The sequence below is a fragment of the Mastomys coucha genome, unplaced genomic scaffold (assembly GCF_008632895.1).
Source record: "Mastomys coucha isolate ucsf_1 unplaced genomic scaffold, UCSF_Mcou_1 pScaffold11, whole genome shotgun sequence".
Lineage (NCBI taxonomy): Eukaryota > Metazoa > Chordata > Mammalia > Rodentia > Muridae > Mastomys > Mastomys coucha.
The window spans coordinates 33,677,262-33,696,842 of NW_022196893.1; the positions used below are offsets into that span (position 1 = coordinate 33,677,262).

At 53.9% G+C, this 19,581-nt stretch overlaps 1 protein-coding gene across 3 annotated transcripts in view; it reads right to left on the bottom strand.

Annotated features, from left to right (window-relative positions):
• Rarg (retinoic acid receptor gamma) overlaps positions 1-17,101 on the bottom strand; it is a 22,887-nt gene extending 5,786 nt beyond the window's left edge. The window contains exons 1-5 of one of the 3 annotated variants that reach the window (XM_031356761.1): positions 16,820-17,101; positions 16,036-16,105; positions 11,663-11,988; positions 1,041-1,189; positions 269-410 (exon numbers count right to left, since the gene is read on the bottom strand). In XM_031356761.1, the coding sequence (XP_031212621.1) occupies positions 269-410; positions 1,041-1,189; positions 11,663-11,846 (475 nt within the window). In that variant the 5' untranslated portion in view covers positions 11,847-11,988; positions 16,036-16,105; positions 16,820-17,101. Of the gene's footprint in view, positions 1-268; positions 411-1,040; positions 1,190-5,215; positions 5,657-11,662; positions 11,989-16,035; positions 16,106-16,557; positions 16,731-16,819 lie in introns of those variants that run through there. The other 2 variants (XM_031356764.1, XM_031356769.1) reach the window with 2 other exon arrangements.
• Between the last annotated feature and the right edge of the window lie 2,480 nt (positions 17,102-19,581).

Below are 19,581 nucleotides of genomic sequence, written 5' to 3' on the forward strand. Positions count from 1 at the left end.
CCTGTGAAAGAACAGGAGAGGGAAGGGATGAGCCCAACCCTCTTGCTCCACCAAACAGAAGAGAAAACCCTTAGTGCCAGGTTTCAGAAGAATAGTCAAGAGAGGGGAGAATGATAAAAGGCTGTGGTCTATGGGGTAAAGGGAGCTAATCTAATGGGAATGGTCTTGGAGAAGAAAGCAGTTACTGGGCAGGCTAGGTCTCAGGGTCAAGGAAGCTGGATAGCAAAAGGGACAACCGTGCAGTAGGACAGGATGGGAGAGAGCCTACCTTCCTTGGACATGCCCACTTCGAAACACTTTTGTAGCCGGCAGTACTGGCATCGATTCCTGGTGACCTTGTTGATGATACAGTTTTTGTCACGGTGACATGTATACACCATGTTTTTCTGGATGCTGCGTCTGAAGAAGCCCTGAATTTGGGAGTAGGAGCGTCACTAAACAGCATGCTGGGAATACCAGTATTTCTCAAACAAAACAAGTGGCCCTAGCTAGACCTGACCAGTCTAGTTTTTTGTTTGTTTAGGGTGCATGAGTGCATGTTTGTGTGTGTACGTGAATGTGTGTGTGTGTGTGTGCATGCGTGCGCACGCACATGCATTTGTGTGTGAGCAAACCTCTGCACACTAATCCTTCGCACCTCACCTAATCACTTAATCATCTATGCCCTAATAGTCCCTCATCCCACACAGGCAAAAAACCTCATGTGAACACAGCACCTGGGTCCCCCACCTTTAAAATAATTTTTATTTTTCTACTCATTTATTCATTAATTTTTGGTTCTTCAAGACAGGGTTTCTCTGTGTAGCCCTGGCTGTCCTGGAACTAGCTCTGTAGACCAGGCTGGCTCAGAGATCTGCCTGTCTCTGCCTCTACAGCGTTGGCATAAGAGGGTCTCTGATGTGTTGCTGAGTTCTCAAGTATTCTAAGCAAGCATTCTACCTACTAAGCTACATTCCCAGCCTTGTATTCCCTGTCTCTGATGGTAGTAAGCCCAGGCAACTCTGAGTCCTAAACTCTTCAGCCCCCCACCATATACGCACCTTGCAGCCTTCACAGGAGCTGACCCCATAGTGGTAGCCGGAAGACTTGTCATTGCATACAAAGCATGGCTTATAGACCCGAGGAGGTGGTGGGGGTGAGGGAGAGCTGGGCACCATCTCCTCCGAGCTAGTGCTCTGTGTCTCCACAGCTGAAGGAAAAGCAGCAGGAGATCAGCAGAGGTACCCTCATCCTCTGGCCTCTGTTGTCTCAGGACCTGCTGGTGACTGCTGCTGTTGCCCTTGTGCATAAGCCCTTACCAGGTACTCCCTGGAAAGCCCAGGCCACCACTCTTTTTAGCTTGTTAGGATTTCAGGCCCCACCGCCACCTACCCCTATCCCCACCCCTTCATCAAGCCAACTCTTCTACATGAATGTTCAATTCTGCAAATTCCAGGCCAAGGCCAACCTAGGAGTTAACTTCTCTGCTTCTGTTCCATAGAGTTGAAGATTGGTTGGGACTCAGCAGGTAAGAGCACTGGCTGCTCTCCCAGAGGGCCAGGGTTCGATTCCCAGCATGTACATGGTAGTTTACAACCATTTGTAACACCAGTTCTAGAGGAACCAGTTCCTTCTTCTGGCCTCCATGGGCACCAGGCACAAAAATGGCACACAAAAATACGTACAGACAGAACACCATAAACATTTTTTAAAAGGGGAGGAGCATAGAGCTGAAAGGTTAGGGATCACTCCCGACACTGGTAAACTCAGAGTTCCTCTGGAAGCACTTGGGGTTGAGTGGGGGGAGAGGTCAGCAGATGTGGGGGCAAATGGGGCAGTTACAGTCTACCTACAGCTGGCACCTGGCTGAATGACTTAATTTAAGTCACTCCTGAAAACCCACTCAGGTCAGAAGGAGCACATTAGTGGCTGGGTGACAGGCTGACAGGGGAGCCAAGGCTCTCAAGGCTCTGACCGGCCGTGGAGGGAGACAGGGATTCACTCAGGTCCTTAGGTCCAGGAGCAGTTTGGGGTGTAGCAGAGAGTCAGGTGACACTGGGTAAACAGCTGAGGGGGAAGGGAGCTGCCCCAGACCCTTTCTGAGCCAATCTTCATTCCTGAACTGCTTCAGAAAACAGTAATTGTAGTTTATATGGAGTCCTAGCCAAGGCCCAGAGTAGGGGGAACTCACGCTTTATACAGGAGGCTGCTGAGTACAAGCCTGCCGCAGGCTGGGAGAGTGTGGGGTTCACCCTCAGGGAGACTCAGGATATTTGAAAAACATCCAGCCTTCAGGACCTGCTGCTGGCATTTGGAAGTAGTAGGGGTGGGGGGGGGGATCCTGAAGACTTCCAGCGTCCTTTGAACAAACCTCCTGTGTGTGTCCTTCCTCCCACGCCATGTAACCCACCTGGTCACAAGTCCACACGACCCAAGGTAGTGAGAGGACAGAAGAGCCCATAGGTTGGGGGTTCCAGACCAACTCCACCACCTTACAAAGAGGGAAGCCCTCTCTACCCACCCCACCCCCACACACCCAATTAGCATAAGAATCCTGCTGGAGTTAGATTCCCCCACAAAAGAAAGGGGGCGGAAGGGTGTAGGGAGTTTATTCAAGACTGGGGGTGGGGTTGCCTAAATAGTTAGGTGCTGGGAGGTTTGGGAAAGCCTGGAAGGCCTTTCGGGCCCTCACTTTCAGCCCATCCTGGGGTCTCCAGGGCAGTGGCCTGTGCACGAGGTGGTACTCTCTCCTGCACTGACGCCCTCCCTGCCCACAGAGCGCTGCCTCATTTCCTCATTTCCTCTCTTGCGCAAGGCCTGGGTGCGGTCAGGCTGGCATGGGGCAGGCAGCACCAGCCAATTATAAGACGGAGGCCCCAGAGAGCCTGCCCTTGGGCAGCCTTTCCCATCCTAATGGCACTGTCACCCTCTCTCGGCACCCCTCTGGCACATCCCCGCCCCCTGTATCCAAAAGTGCTATGCGATGGCTCTGAAGTCACTGTGGGTGGAGGGCTCTGCAAAGCTAACAGGGTCTTCTGGGACACCCGGGAATACCCTCTTCAACACTGAGCTGAGACCTCGGCACTGGGATGCTGCTCCTGGGCTCTGCAGGGGCCCCTGCTGAGGAGGAGGGGGTGGGCTCGGGGTTTTCTCCTTTTAAAGCCCAAATTGCTGAAATTGAGGAAATTCCTGGCCAGGCTGAGCGGAGCTTCAAACAAACTCTTTATAACCGGCTGTAAACGCTCCCAGCTGCAAGGCCCAGAGCTTGAGCTGCCTGGACTCACAACCTAGCTAGCACACAATCTCCTTGAAGACACACACGTTTGCAGGCCAACATGACACAGACACAAAAGCAGACAGACTTACTGTGGGCACTGCCTTAGCGTGGGCCAGACCTTTAAACAGAGGAGCTCACAAACATCAAGCCACAAGTACTCCATGTCGGTGGATGACAAGTCACAGCTACCTACTACCAAACACCACATTCGGTCAGCACAACACCAGGACACCATAGTCTCCATCCAAATGCCACTAAAACACAATCCAGCTCTACTCTAAAACGCTTTCCTTTTGAGAGTGGCAGGGGGTATATAGTTGGTTCTGTGTGCCCATTACTGGCCAGACTTACTGCCTCAAACAGAAATGCAAAAATACTGAGCTACCAAGCCCAAAATCTCTCCAGAGGCCTAAATAAGAATATATATAGTCCTTGCCCAGGATCCCTACAGCCAACACCCCCACTACCCCCCTAGATATTTCTAACTCAGATGCCAACCAATTTGTCCATAGTTCTCCATTATACTGGGCATGGCAAGGTTAAGAATCATAGAAACTGGGTGCAATGTACTAGTTCCATCTTCAACCCTTAAATAGCACATCAATTCTTATCCCATCCAACTCCAAAGCATTGTCTCCTGTTTGATATCTCCCTTTCCACTTTCCCAGTTAAATCTGAGAGCTCTGCCCTGGGACAAAAAAAAAAAAAAAAAAATCTGAACTTGTAAACACCGCTGTTGAGTGCCAAGGAGCGAGGCGCGTTGGCGGGGGCTCAGTGACCCTGCGTGTGCACTCCCCCAGCGCCAGCCACCCCACCCGCTGTCCGCCCCTTCCCATCGTGCTCCCCCACCCCCGAGCCTAGGTCTGCAGTCATCCGTACCCAGACTGCGAGTGCAGTGCCAACCCCCAGCAAATTTGGGGGGGTGTCCCAGGCTCCTCTCTCAGCCCCTTCCAACAGCCCACCCCCGCCAGGCACTGTGGCCCAGGCTTCAAAGCCGCTTCTCATCTGGACTTTATTTTTACTGCCTCTCCATCCCCAGCTTTTTATTGCGGCTCTCGAAAGGGGTTCCAGGGCCCCATGCCTGGCATCTCCCATTACAGAGAGGGGGAAGATGGATATTTGGGGGCCTTACGATTGTTACCCCTACCAGCTGTCACTTCCAGACCACCCCCTCCTCACTCCATACACTTGGCTTTAAACTTTTCGCTTCCTGCTTAAGTGATGTTGGAGCTGCAGAAAAAAGTCATCTGTCAAGACAACCGAATACACACACACACTCTAAGGGTGTTGTTGTTGTTTTAATGAAGATGAACACAGAATCCAACTTTCTCACTCTTTTGTGCACACCCCTTGCACCCCAAAAGCAGAGCACACAGGATGCACTCTAGGACACAGCACTTTCCAAAAACGCCCCCGCAGCCACGCAAGGCACACGCCCTCCCGGCCTCAAGCCACAAACATCCCCACATTGGGCCACGAACATCTGCCAACCTAGGCGGAGGGTGACAGTGCGTGGAGAGACCCCCAACTCCACACCCACGTCCCCTAGGCTTGCACAAGCCAGGTATTCACACGCTCTGCATTTTTTTTAACGCTCCCAACTTCCCGCATTGACTTTACAAACGCTACCCACAGTGCTGGGTGCCATATCCCTCCGAGACTAAAGAGGACTGGAGAACACACTAGCAACATATATCGGTCTCTCACCCAGGGACTCTGGAGTGGCATCAACCAAAGCCCTATCTAAACATCCACCATAAAAACCGCATATACTCCAAACACTGCAATACACACGCAAAGGAGACGGACTCTGGAGGCCCTCGTGTTTAAAGGGCCAGTACCTCACATAGAAAGGACCAGAATACCCTCTTGCGCCCCAGTCCCAAACTTTACACACGGAAATAGTAAGCATCAACCTCTCGTGCACCCAATACCCGATCTCCGAGCTCGAATACCTACATTGTAGACTGGCAGGCTGTGCCCAGGCAAAAGACTCAAGTCCGGCGAAACAGGAGCTGCCAGTGGCTCTGCGTAGCAAGCCGGCCCCGGGCCCGGCCGCCCCATACAGCCGTCGCGGACCCGGGACAAACGATTCCATGCAGTCGTACATCGCGACCCGGTTTGGAGAGAAACTGGGTGCTAGAACACCAAGGACCCGCAGCCCATTCCCCCTCCTCCCCCCGCAGCGCCCCGCTCCTGGAGGGGGGAGGGGGAGGGCTAGCATAGGGCGCTGAGATGCATGGGGGGTAAGGGGTGGGCGGGGAAGAGGGGGATCCCCAGCAAGGGAAAAGGACTGGGTGGGGCGCGAAGGCGAAGCTGTAGCTTCTGCCTCCCTCTGCCTCACTTAGGGTGCCTAGGCAGCTAGCTCTGTGGAGACCTTTTGTAAATGCACAGCCTAGAGGGATGGGGGTGGGGCCTGGAGAGCGAAAGGGGCCGGGCACCAAGATGAGCAGAGCTGGGAGTGGAGCACATACACATACACATACGTCTACTAGCTGAGCGGCGCACGCGCTTGCTCAGACATACATCTGTGCAAGCATTTATCTTGGCAGGCACCACAAATTTGCAAACGTGCAATAGTGCACACGCATATCTGCACGCACATACATTCATAGGTGCAAGAATTTGTGCAAATACATCCGGCTCAGGAAAAATGCTTGCAATCATGCTCTCTCGGGGAGCTGGAAGTCTGAACACATTGCACTTAAGCGCGTGCCCAGGTGAGGATTGGGGGAAGGAATGAAGGAATCAAATATGCGCATTTCCTTTCACAGCGTCTTCCCCCTCCCTTCAACCCTTTCTTCGGCATACAAGTCAACACAAGCAAGGGTGTTAAGAATAGCGGCGTAGAGGAGAACCTTGAGATCCCCTGCGCTACGCAGCTCTCCAGACCCATAGGACCTGCGTTACCTCCACCCCCCTCATTCCCAGGCCCGACTCCTCCTTCTTCCTTCGCGCGCGCGCGCTTCAGAGCTGAATACTACATTCCTGCGGCTCAGTGCGCGCTGCCGCCTCCTTCCTTCCCGATCTTCCCACCCCCGGTCCAAGGGCCAGAGCGCGCTCCCGCGGTGAACTCTCCGGGAACCCCCCTCGGGGCGGGTGGCCGGGCGCGCTCACCTCCTCCTGACCCGGCCCCGCCCCACCCCGCCCAGGCCGTCGCCAGCTCCGCAGCGGAGTCCCCCCCCCCGCCCCCTCCAGCGCAGCGGAGTCTACCCCTCCTAGCTCCGGCTATCCTTCCTCTGCCGAGGGCTGGGTCGCCTCCCTCAAAGTCCCCAAAGCTCTATCCCGCGACTGACACTCCCAAAGTGCCTCGGCTACCTCCCTCATTGCCCTCTCCCAGAACCTGACTTCAGTTTAAGAGCACAAACTACCCCCTAAACTGTCCCTACAGTATCAAACTGCGACTCAGACGAAACTGATCCCTCCCAATGACAACTGCCCCCACCCCGAGTTTCCACCGTGCAAAGGGCTCCCCACCCCACCCCCCTTCGCAATAACTGCCCTGCTGGTCATTCACTGCACAGGGTCACTTATACCCCACTATAGGAAATAGCTGCCCCTCCTTCAGTGCCACCTCCAGTGCCCCCCCCCCCGGGCACTCAAGGGAGGGTGCTGGCCACGTCAGAAGTTTGCCTTTGCCAGGCCGCGTCGAATCGGGGACCCTGGCCCCGGGACAACGCCAGTGGCGGCGACTCCCGGAAACCGCCCCCTCCCCCACGCCCCGCCCGCCGGCCGCCCGACCGCCCGACCGCCCGGCGGGCCGGCCCAGCCGGCTCTGTCAGCGCCGCTCACACGGGGAGCGCCCGGGAGCGGGAGCGGCGCCCGGCCCGACCCCTTCCCCCGCCCGGCGGCTGTGGCTGAGCCAGGGCGGGGCGCACTTTTCTAAGAATCTGCTGTACCGAGTCGGGGTCGCACTGGGGTGCTGAGAGAGTGGGGCGCCTGTTGAAAGAATAAAAAGCAGGAAGGGGTGCCAGAGTAGGCAAAGGAGGCGGGAACGGGGGAGGGGAACGGGAGGCTGCCAGGGACTCAGGGGGCAGGGCTGGAGAGGAGGGCCTAAAATGCGGATGGTGATGGTGGGCTGGGATGGACGGGCAAACTGGGAGCTTGCAGCAGGCATGAAGAGGAAGACAAGATCTTTACAACCTAATGTGAACTTTCCCATCATGTCCAACACTCCATTTCTGAATCCAACCGTACCCCACCCCCCCAAAAAAAACAAAACAGAAAAGAAAGTCCAGGATTAAGTGCCTAGATTGGAATAGAACCAGTAGGGGAAAAAAAGTAGAAAATGGAAGAGTACCCCCAAAAAACAAGGAAAAAAGAGCCTTGACGAGTCAACTTCAGGCTTGTAAGTTCCCCTTCCCCCTCCGAAATCTGAAAGGTCCCAATTAAGTCAGGCCTGCCTGGTTGGTAATTAGAACCAGAAGTGGCCAGGCCACAGGGAGGGGGTTGGGAGGAGGGCACAAGAGTGGGGGGGAGGGCTCCAGGAAGCCATGAGTTCTCAAAAGCCCCCCTTTCTCTTCACCAGATGCACCCCAGTCCTCATCACCCCATCTGTGTGTACTTTGAGAGCATTGCTGGGAAAGGGTATTAAAGGTTATCAGACCAGCCTATGCCACCAGCCCCAGCTCTTGCTGGAGACACAGTACAGCCTAGGATAGAAAGCAAAATGGGGGAATCTAGTGCCCCTCTTTTTCCCAAAGCACCCCCCAACCCTTATTGCAGCAATTAGACCCATTAGCCTCTAGCATTTCATGGGAACCAGATGTTCCCCACCAGCCTTGGTGAGGGTATGAAGGGGGGGCTGGTGCCTGACTCAACCCCTTCCCTATGATCCCCACCACTGGGGTGCAACCCCCTCCCAGCTAGATCCTGGAAAAGCTATGGTCCTGGGGGCAAAGAATGTGCCCCCCCCCCAGAAGATCAACAGCACTCAGGCTTCCAGCATGGTCACCCTTCAGAGTTTGGACTGGACTGGGTTGGGGGAGCGGAACAGCTAAATCCTCCCTCTCTCCATCTTGCCACCTCTACTTGAGGTTTGAGGATCACTAGCTTGGAGTTCTTCCTGCTCAATAACTCTCCTTTTCTCCCAAAATCTCTAAACACTGAAGGGGTATTTCAAACCAAAGTAGGTCCCGCCCAAAAGGATAAGTCCTAAAGGGATAGGTCCCACCTGAGGAGCTCTGGGAGGGGTCTTCTGAAGACAAGGAGGGGGTGGCAAAGGGAGGTGTGAAAGAGAGGGTGAGGCCTAAAGCAAGGATGTGAGGCGCTCTTGGCAGGATGGGGGCTGGGACAGGGTAGGGGGCCAGGAGGGGGGTCCCGCCTGGGCCCCAGCAGTGGCGGCAAGCTCGGCTCCCCCCGCCGGAGAGGTTTCCTGTTGCAATCAAAGCCCCGTTTGTGTCGGCCTGGGGCTGGGGTTGGAGCCGGAGGAGGAGGAGAGACTGGGAGGGGAAGGGAAAGAGGCAGCCACTGGGGGTTTCCTGAGGAGACTTCTCTGCTGCCTGCTTGCCACCCTCATCTGCCATGGCTTTCTTTCCTTACTTTTTTTCCTTGTGCCTGGCCCCTCTCTGGGCCTGCACCTGTATAGCTGCCTCTCTGGGTATCTCCAGCTTAAACCCTTTTCTCCTTGTGTCAGCCTGCTCTCAGTGTCGCCAAGTAACTTAGTACGGTGGAGCTTGGGCTCCCTGCCCCACAGACACTGGCCCCACGGCCATGACCGTTATTACCCCCACAATATTTGAGGACAAATTGGGCCAGGTCTTCAAGACCACAGAATCCTTTCTCCGCTGACACATTTTGCCCCTATAATCTGGAAAAGCTAATATACTACACATCAAGGTTCGTGAGAGGTACGGACAATTGGCCTTTCGTTCACACTCGTGCATGCACGCATACATACACACGGGTGCTCGTGCGCATACACTCCCTCCGTTTTTCATGCACGCAGGTCTATGCTTGCCTAGCTCGGCAGCAGCACATGCTCCCCTCGCTTCTCCCCTCCTCCACAACAGGGTTCTAAGATGCCTGCCTCACCCACTGAGGCCCCCCGGAGAGCCTCAAGAGGTGGAGCAAGACTTCTCACCAAGGAGATCCCCAAAGTGCCAGGGACTGACTCTTCAATATTATCCAAAACCAGCCCCCAAGGAGAAGCTTCAGGCCTCTCCTTAAACCATCCCTTCTTATCCTGAGTGAATAAGAAGGTGGTTCAACGAGAGACTGCCTCACAGTGTAGGTGAGCATGGGTGTGTCATCAGATTTATGGCTCTGATCCACCCCTCCCATTTACGATTAGATGGCTACAACCAAAAATGGACAGCAGATCAAAGCAAAGGAGAGATGTCACTCTGTCATCCTTTGATCGGTTACTCTCCCACCAACAGAGGGTCCCTAAACTCCAGGGTTCTCTTCAGCTGGACGCCCCACCCCAAGCACTGTCTGGACCCAGGCCTTCCCCTCCTCCCTACCCCACCTGCTACCTCCCTGCCTGGGCCTGTCCTTCCATGCTAGCCAGCCGCCGCACCCTCCTCAGCTGCCTTCCCTGGTGCTGATTCTCTGGAGCTCTCCTTCCAGTCCCTATCCTTCAAGGGGGATCTTTGAGGATGGGCTCAGCAATACTTTGACCTCACTTTGAACCCTGCCCTCCATCTCCACGTATCTAGAATACAGGAACACAAGGAGACTTTCACTGGGTACTGGCCATATCCCTCAGCATCCTTCCTACCACTAACCTCTCCCTTCATCCTTTCTGACATCGGCTCCTTTTAGTCACCTCACACAGAACCTGGGGAAACCAAGTCAGAAGACTGTATGGGTTAGGTTGTATGATTCTCTGAAAGGAATACATTTCACGGGAGTTGAGGCTTATTCCTGATGCCAGGTGCCTGGCAGGTTCACAGAATGACACTCAGAAAGAGGGAGAGTCCAGCTGAAGTTTCCAAACACTCACCCTGCATGCCTCACTGTAACCTCCGTTGTATTACAACCACATCAAGGGCAGCCCCTACCAAACATCAGCAGCCCTACAAATTCTTGATAATCAGCCCTCTTGATTCTTCAGAGGTTATGTTGCATACATTGGAGTTCTGTGTAGGAGCAGACTTGGAGATGCTATGTACACATATACTACACATGGTCTGGGAGATAAACACACACTCCAGATAGGCATACCCTTTCCAGTCTAGTCACCCCTATATACAAAGTTTGCAAGTGTCCCCCCTTTGCCTTAAAGGCCCTCCTCTTTTGCTCAGTGTGACAGCTATACCTTTACTATTGCTGCTGCTGCTGCTGCTGCTGTTCTTTGAAACAGGTTTCTCTGTGCAAACCAGGCTAGTCTCAGACTCAGAGATCCCTGCCTTGGCCTTGTAAGTGCTGGAATTAAAAGTGTGAACCACCACCAGGCAGTGGTGGCACACGCCTTTAATCCCAGCACTTGGGAGGCAGAGGCAGGTGGATTTCTGAGTTCGAGTCCCTCCTGGTCTATAGAGTGAGTTCCAGACAGCCAGGGCTACACAGAGAAACCCTGTCTTGAGAAAAAAAAAAAAGTGAACCACCATGCTAAAGAATGTGTCTACTCTGCATCTTTCTTTCTCTGTCACTATTCTCCTGCTCCTCGCAAGGCTTTCACTTTACCTCTCCATGCTCTGTCCCTGTATACAGAGAGCCCTGTGCCAGACACTGGAGTCGGAGGTCCCCTACCACACCCCTGCCTGTCATGTCCTGGTCAAGAGTGACAATCAATCTCCAAATGGGCAAAGAAGGGTCTCAGAGAGAGAAGGGAAGCTCTGGCCTTACTTTCTGGCAGCATTGAAACACTTAACCTAAAGAGGGCAGGCCCCAGGACAAGCAGGGGTCTGCAGTGTGTGGAGACTATTCCAGACCTGGAGGGAGGGGATGCTCCTGCATAACCCTTGCTCTGGTCTAGATATGTTGTGGACCAAGAGCCCCCTCTTTGCCACCAGGCTACTTCTGCCCTCAGAACCTATAGGCATTTTCCCAGCCCCACACATCTGTCTTTACACACTGGGCACTAAGTTTCCTCCCTGTTTGCAGCCTTAGAATCCCATAGCCCTTCTTCATCACAGAGACAGCTGACAGACTGACTTCTCAGATTCTTTAGTCCCCCATCTGCCCTCCCTACCACCTCCAACTGCATGCAGCCTTGAAGGGCACTAGATGCACAAGCATGCTCAGGTGCCCACAGGCCTGTGTTCCCTTCTGTGCTGAGTCCCCCAGAAGGCAGTTTTAGGCCCTCTACTTTGAGATCATATTTGAAGAGAACTGCCACCCACAGATACTATCCTCACAACCACTACCTCCCTCCCTGTTCACCTTTCCAATAAGGGTGCCCATTTTCTATATCACCCTGTTCCCATCTGCCTTCATTTGCCCAAGACCCCCAAGACTCACAGAGAGAAGCCATCTCCTTGGGGAGGTCAGGCTGGCCCAGGCCCCGGAAGCTAGGGCTCAGCATCTCAAATGGTGGTGAACCTCTGAGTGCACCCGGGAAGGCGAACGGGAAGCCTGCTCCTGGGTAACCAGATCCAGGCCCCAGGGCACCGGGTGCAAAGAGTCGCTCCTTATTGGTGGCCATGGTAGCTGCTGCGTGGGAATCCCTTGGACTCTGCAGTGGGCGGGGGTGGTCTTCAGCTGCAGCCCCCGCCCATGCCCACTGCCCTGGCCTGGGAGGCTCCGTGCCCACCCTGCCTGGCCTGCCCAATGGATCTCCAAGAGTCCTAGAGAAAGATAAAGGAAAAGATACATGAGATGACCAACAATTACCGAGCAGATCACTGTGCAGCTGAAGGCCATGAGCATCCGTCCTTCCGTCTGTCTGTTACTCTTACTGCCCCGGCTTGAGCACTTGCAGTTCAATAGAGTGGGCAGGGCAGAAAGTTGTACGGCTTCTGAGAAACCAGTTTAGCTTCAGGGAAGGGTAAACTGAGGTTCTGAAGTGAATAACAATTTGAGATCTTTTGGTGAGGTTCCAGGATGGAAGCATCATAGCTGGACCTGACATCTGCTCTAACATCTGTCCTGCAAAGTAGAGAGTATGACTCCCAAGACCCAAACACTCAGATTAGGGGTTCATAGCTCAGTGGTGGGTCACCTGCTTAGCATGTAGCAAGTGCAAGATTCTGAGTTCGATACCTGGAACCAGGAAAAAATAACTTTCAAACTGAGCATGTACACATTTACCCCGAATACCCTTCTTTCTTTCTTTCTCCCTTTCTTCCTGTCTTCCTTCCTTCCTTCCTTCCTTTCTTTCTTTCTTTCCTTCTTTCTTTCCTTCTTTCTTTCTTTTTGGTTTTTCTAGACAGGGTTTCTCTCTGTAGCCCTGGCTGTCCTGGAACTCACTCTGTAGACCAGGCTGGCCTCAAACTCAGAAATCCACCTGCCTCTGCCTCCCAAGTGCTGGGATTAAAAGTGTGCACCACCACTGCCGGCCCAAATACCTTTCTTTGATCCCAGTACCCATGAGACAGAGGCAGCCAGGCCCACACTGTAAGACCCCTTGCCAAGAAAAGAAAGAAAAAAAGAAAGAAAGAAAGGAAGGAAGGAAGAAAGAGAGAGAGAAAAAGGGAAAGAGAGAGAAAGAGAGAGAGAGAGAGAAAATAAGTAAATACAAATTAAGCCCATTAAAAAATAAATTAGGGGGCTGGTGAGATGGCTCAGTGGGTAAGAGCACCGACTGCTCTTCCGAAGGTCACAAGTTCAAATCCCAGCAACCACATGGTGGCTCACAACCATCCGTCATGAGATCTGATACCCTCTTCTGGTGTGTCTAAAGACAGCTACAGTGGTGTACTTATATATAATAATAAATAAAAAATAATAAATAAATAAATAAATAAATTAGGGCCGGGTGGTCTTGGAAAAAAAAAAATTAGGCCTGGCAGTGGTGGTGCATGCCTATAATCCCAGACTTGGGAGGCAGAGGCAGGAGGATGAGGCCTGAGTTCGAGGCCAGCCTGGTCTATAGAGTGAGTTGTTCCATGTGACAGCCAGGGCTACACAGAGAAACCCTGTTTTGAAAAACCAAAAATAAAATAAAATAAAATAAAAATAAACTAATTCAAACTCATACTACTGTGATGGCAGCAAGCAAATATGTCTGCTTTAACTTCTGAGTCTTCTATGGCTTTGGAGAGTGTGGTGTACTGGTCACATGTACTCTCTGAACTGACACTCCCACTTGCTGGTTGGGGGACTTGGGAGGAATTATTTGATTTCTCTGTGCCTCCATTTCTTCATCTACCATTTGAGACTAATAGGACCCACCAGTTGGTAAGATTGTTTGGAGGACCCACTAATTCATCGTGCACAGACTGTTTAAGATAAAGTAGGGCATGCACTAAATGCCATGTCAAAATCTCGTACTTCGTGCTTCCCGAGTGCCTTTTAATTATCATTTGCTTTCTCTGTCTTCCTTGGTACTCATTCTTTCCCTCCCAGCTCTTCCTCTGTCACCAACCATCCCAGTCACCCTATGCTCTCTGCGCAGGTGAAGCCCTACTGGGACAGAGCTGGGACAGAGCTGTAGTACCAGAAGACCCCCTCCTTGTCCTCAGTCCACATTGCTGCTGCTCCTCCTCCTTCTCTCTCTGGACTCCTAAAAATTATCCCTATATTCTTTCCTCCCTCAAATGTAGCTTCCTGTCGGGCAGTGGTGGCGCATGCCTTTAATCCCAGCACTTGGGAGGCAGAGGCAGGTGGATTTCTGAGTTTGAGGCCACCCTGGTCTACAGAGTGAGTTCCAGGACAACCAGGGCTACACAGAGAAACCCTGTCTCGAAAAACAAAACAAAACAAAACAAAACAAAACAAATTTTAAAAAAGGAAAGGGAAATCCAGGTCCCGCACACCATCATATGGTGACCAAGGAAAAGGTCCTTGATCAGGGTCTCCAGAACCGCCTACCACTGTGAAAGTTAATGGGCTTTGGGTGCAGCTACACTCCATAGGAGACCGAATGAAAGTGGACAGAAGATGAGTGCACAGGTGGGCATCTTACACACATCTCTGCATTCCCTTCCAGTTAGAAACTGTCTAGGACCAGCATCTTTTTTCCTTTGTTTTTGTACCTCTGCTTTTTTCCCTCTTTCTTTCTCTCATCTCTCCCAACCTCCAAACTCCTAAGAAAAAACTCATAAAGGAGACTCTGACCCTCACTAGGTACCACCAACAGGCCCGGGACCCTCCAACTCAGGGGGACCCCCAATGTCCCCAGAGTATTAACTCAGAGCCTCCAGAATCCTTCTCTTAGTCCATGAAGTCCTCATCCCAAGTTAAACTCAGGTGGATCCAGGAGTCCAGGGCCCCCTAGGCCCCTGGGCCATAGCTCAACAGGCTGGGCTACATTCCAGGTGGATTAACCCCTCCAATACCAAGAGTGATGAACTGGTAGAGCATTCTCCACCCCACCCCCCAAACCCCCCAATCTTCCCCAGATTCTGCTTAGACTGGGAATGGGCTCTCTATTCCAGCCATCCTTGTCTTGGCATCTTACCTACTGATGGGAAACAGACCTCTAGGTAAGGCAGGGCTTGAGGGAGGGGTGTTCAGGCTCCTGGTCCTCACCAAGGACATTGTAAGCAAAGGATAACTCTCCCTGGCCTTCCTCCTCAACTACCTGGGAGGGGAGGCTTAGAGGTGAAGAAGGTAACAGAGATCCCTCTCTCCTGAGTCCTGGTCCCTCTGGGAAGGGGGGCGCACTTCAGTTTCAGGTAGAAGAGGGCAAGATAGCTCGGAGTCAAAGGAAACCCTAAGTGAGGCCTCAACTGGTTTGGTTCTCTGTGGGACCCGCAGAAGACGGAGAACTCTTCCCAAGATACCACCTCAGATGGTGCAGCCTAGAAGGCGGGCAACTGACTTGGGGAAAGGGTTCTCACAAAGCTTCTCTTAGAGATGAGGTGGAGTTGAGGGGAGGGCATGGATGAAGGGGGCTGCCGGATGGAGGGGGGCGTCTCCCTGCTGCCCTGCCCGCTCCAGAGCCTGGAACAAAGCTGCTCTTGTCAGTTGCTCTCCACCGGCTGCCCCCCTCCCCTCTGTATAAACACGACCACCTTTTTCCATGACCCCATCTCCAGAATGGGCGGAGAACCCAGGCATCCTTTGCTCTAGCCTGAGCCCCCAGTCTGCTCTCCAGGAGGCAGCAGTGGAACTAGCTTCCCTGGCTCTGTGCCGTTGTTGGGGGAGTCTAGACCCTTGATTCTCCACCTTGAATCCTCAGGTGCCCTCCCTCTACCCACTGGCCCCAGGGAGGGGCAGTACCCGGGAGGCAGGCAGGCAATGCCAGTGGAATGTGTGTGGGCATCAGAGGGCACGGGCAGGGTGGGGCCGAGGGGGGAACTGGAGGTGCCAGTTAGGTGGCTTTCTGAGCCAGAGGTGGGGGTGTGCCCGGGTTGGGGGGGCGTGTCCTGTGCTGCCTACCAGCCACTGTGTGTGTGTATATGTGGTGTGTGTGTGTGTGTGTGTGTGTGTGTGTGTGTGTGTATGTATGTGTGCGCGCGCGCGCGCTGGGATACCCAAGCTCCGAGTACCCTGGACATACACACTTCCCTTAGTCCCCTCCAAGTCTTCTCCTTACTGACAATGGCAGTACCTAAAGAATGACCATAAGGGCAGGAGCCTCAAATTTGAGGAGTAGGATCCCAACTGCCCAAGGCTTAAGCCCTACAAGAGGGAAGGAATTATTTGAGCATTTTGTCCTTGAGTCCCCTCCCAGAATCAGACAACCCTGCTGCCCCATCCCCATGACCACCAACTAAGCATATTCTTACCCTCTGGCCTCTGCAGAGATTCCCTCCTACATACTGGGCCAGGCTGAGGTGAGGGACCTGGTGGAAACCGCTGGAAATGAGAGAGGCGCTGTCAGTGGAACTCCAGGACTGGGGCTCTCCTGAACTTCTCTCGGAGTTATAACTCTACCTTTGTCCCATTGGGGCTTGCCCTCGAGAATATTATAAAAGAGCTCCCCTTCATTGGTTCACTAGTGCAGTTAGGGATAGGTCAGAGAGAATCCAGGGTCTGCAGTCAAACTCCACAGACCACTTTACCCACCTAGACACAGCCAGGGCCATTTGCTAGACCTTTCCTGGTTCCTCTGCAGAGCCCTGCCATTCCACTGGAGAAAGGGTACTTGGACCATCAGACCCACCCTTCAGTACGCCCCCCACCCCACCCCCGGTGGAAGAATGCCATCCTTTCCCAGAGAAGGAAAACCGTCTTCTCTGACATTTCGAGTACAGGAAGATAGGTTTGCCTGCCCAAGACTTTCCTAAATGCTCTCCTTCAATACTCACCAAAATCAAGGGCAGACAACCCGGCCCATCCTCAGTCTGTCTAAAAATCTCCCTTTCCCTTCCCAGGTCACGACTGACCCCAACTGGGAGCAGGAAGCCTCCTCGTAAGCCCGGCTAACAGCTTGGCCACCCCCGGAGGGAAAGGACCCCAAAGCTCCCGACGCCCCCGCCCCTGGCTCATTTCAGCAGAGGACCCCGGCGTCCGCGGCGGGAGGGCGGGCGAGCGGGTGAGCGGGCGAGCCGGCTTCCCCGCCTGACTCACCTGGAGGGGAGGGCGGGGGAAGTAAGGCCGCAGAACCCCGAGGTCCCGGCGTCGGGCGGTCTCGGGGATGGAGCGCCGCGGTGTTAGTGACTCGCGGTAATGGGGGGCTTCAGGGGGGCACGGCTCTAGGCTGGGACAATCCCGGGGCCTCTTGGAGCCCGCCCGCCCACGTGACCGCCCCAAAATATCCGACACATTTTCTCCCAAACCGCACACTGACTCCGCAGGCGGGGACACGGAAAATATTTTCTTTCTTTTTCTCCCTCCCTACCCCCCCACCTCCCTCCCTGCTTGGCTCCCTCCTCCCCCTCCCGCCCTCGCTCCTCCCTCCCCTGCCGCCTGCCCCTGCCCGGCTCCCTCCTCGGTGCCCTGGGGCTGGGGGGGGGTGACTGGGGGGAGGACTGGGCGGGGCGGCCCAGGACGCCTGGGTCTCTGCCCCTCCCATTTGCTAGGCTTCCGTGGCTCCATCCCCGGGAGGCCGGGCAGAGCTGGCAGAGGTCAGTGTCCTGGGCTCCATGATGCCAACCCTTTCTCTCTGGCGCTATCCCCCTTCCAGCCATTTGGGGAGACTGAGTTGTCTTTGGCCATGCTGTGTTCTGCCAGGCCAGTCTCTGGTACCTCCCAGGGTAGGCACTGAGGGACGTGGACACTCCCAGGGCGTGGAGTGATGGGGCAGGAGTATACCAGAGGAGAAGACACAGTCCCCTTTTCTTAGTTAACCTCCACCTGCAGGTCAAAGCAGTCTCCCTTCCCCTGGCCTTCTCTGTCCTATGGCCTAGGAGCAAACTGGTTCAACTAGAGGAGGTTATGACAGTGCTGCAAATTGGGTTCACAGACCTCCTCCCTCTCACTCTGCCTGCATTCAGCTCCAGGAGTTAAAGCGCGTGGGTCTCTCGCTGCCAATATCGTCCCCACCTTGGGCTAGGATTTACAGGGGGAGAGGCTGGCTGAGGGGAGGGCTGAAAGAACTTTAGGGAGGAGGGAGGATGGGAGGAGCCTTGAGCTGGGTGTGAGGGAGAAAGCCCAGGCGAGGGTGTGTGTCTGGCTCAGCCAGCGAGGCCTTCCTGGCTGCCTGGTAGATGCGCCACGAATGTTGTTGACGCTGGGTCTCTAGAAGCCCAAAGCCTGTGTCTAATAGGGACACTCTCTGACCCCAAACAAACCAAGGCTGAAAGGCTCTCAAACCTAGAGAGGAAAGCCAGTAGTTTGACTTTATACTATATGCACAGAACAGAAGCACTCTCACAGGGATGGTCACGACTCCAGAAGAGGAGAAGGCTGGGCCAGGCACTAGCTCAAAGGACCATCCCCAGCAACGCTCCCTGAGTGGCCAGCACCTGGGGAATGGGTCCCTGAATCACATCACATTTTCCACCCTAGAATTACTCAGCTCTGATCTTGCTGTCACCCTAGGGGCCCGGCATCCCCCTCCTGGGAAAGACTTTTTTTGAGTAGCCATTATCAGCTGAAGGAGAAGGGAGAAGAGGAGGCATGCTGTGGCAATCCCAGGACACCAGAGATGTCATGGGGGAGGAGGGGGGCGCAGACAAACTCTGCCTTTCACTCCAGGGCTGGGAATAGGTACTCCAGGGTCCTGTCCCCAGGTGGCCTGACTGCTGTTGACTTTGCCGGTTACCCTGGGAGCAGCTCTTAGCAGTGTGGGAGGGGTGCGTGTCAGGGAGTTGGACCCTGGCATTCAGGCTGGGGTGGGATAGTGAGCTGCCTGTGTGGCAGGGATCCTGCCAGGAGGCTGCAAAGTTAACCCCTCCTGCCCTGCCCTGGTGGTGGCTGGCGGAAGGAGGGGCGGGCCCAGCTGCGGTTTGGGAATGTGGCCCTAATCCCCCTCCCCACCCCACCCCAGCACATCTGTAGTTGGTTTACAGTGAATGAGTCTCCTGTCCTCATGAACCCGGCTTGGGCACCATTCCCTTCCTGCCCAGGCACTGGGACATAGACCCAGGCACCACCCTGCTCAGCTCTCTACACTGGCTCTTCCCTTCACCTTCCTTATAGGATCTCAGGATCAAAGGGACTTGACCCAGAGACCAGACATTGGAGCTATGAGACCACAGCTTGGGGTAGCAGATGGGGTTGGAGCAGTTAATGGGATGGGGGTGGGGGGAATATGGGAGAGCATCCAAGAGGACAATAAGTCTAAAATTCCATTGTTTTCTTGTTCCCTTTGTCTTAATCTGTCCATATGTCTCTATCTGTGGTAGGTGTCTGTTCATTCATTATCCATCCTGGTTACTATAACTACTTCCTTGAAAGTTCCTCATTCCAGCCTATGACTAGAGGGGGAAGTCGGGGAGATGCTGTCCAAGAATACTTGCCCTGCACCAGCCCCTCTCTTCAGTAATTGTCTCTGCCCCTCACCAAACCCAACCACAGGAGTTGTACACAGAAGCAGTTAGCCACCACAGACAGGGCCTAGTGGCAGAGGCCTTAATCCCAGCTACTCAGGAAGCTGCAGCATGAGGGCCCTCACAAAAGTAGAGACTGGTAATCAACCAAGTGGAGAGACAGCCTTAGAGTAGCAGGAAAGTCTTTGCCAGCCACATGTCTAAAAGGAGTAACAGCTAGAGAAGGAACTCAACAGTGAATGGGCTGGTGAAATGAACAGGCTGGTCTCAAAAAGCAAATACAAATGGCCAAGAAACCCTGGAAAATATGTTCAACCTCACTAGTAGTCAGAGAAATGCAAATCCAGTGTGCATTGAAATCCCTCCCCACCCCCATCTCCTTGGAGCAGGAGAGAGGGC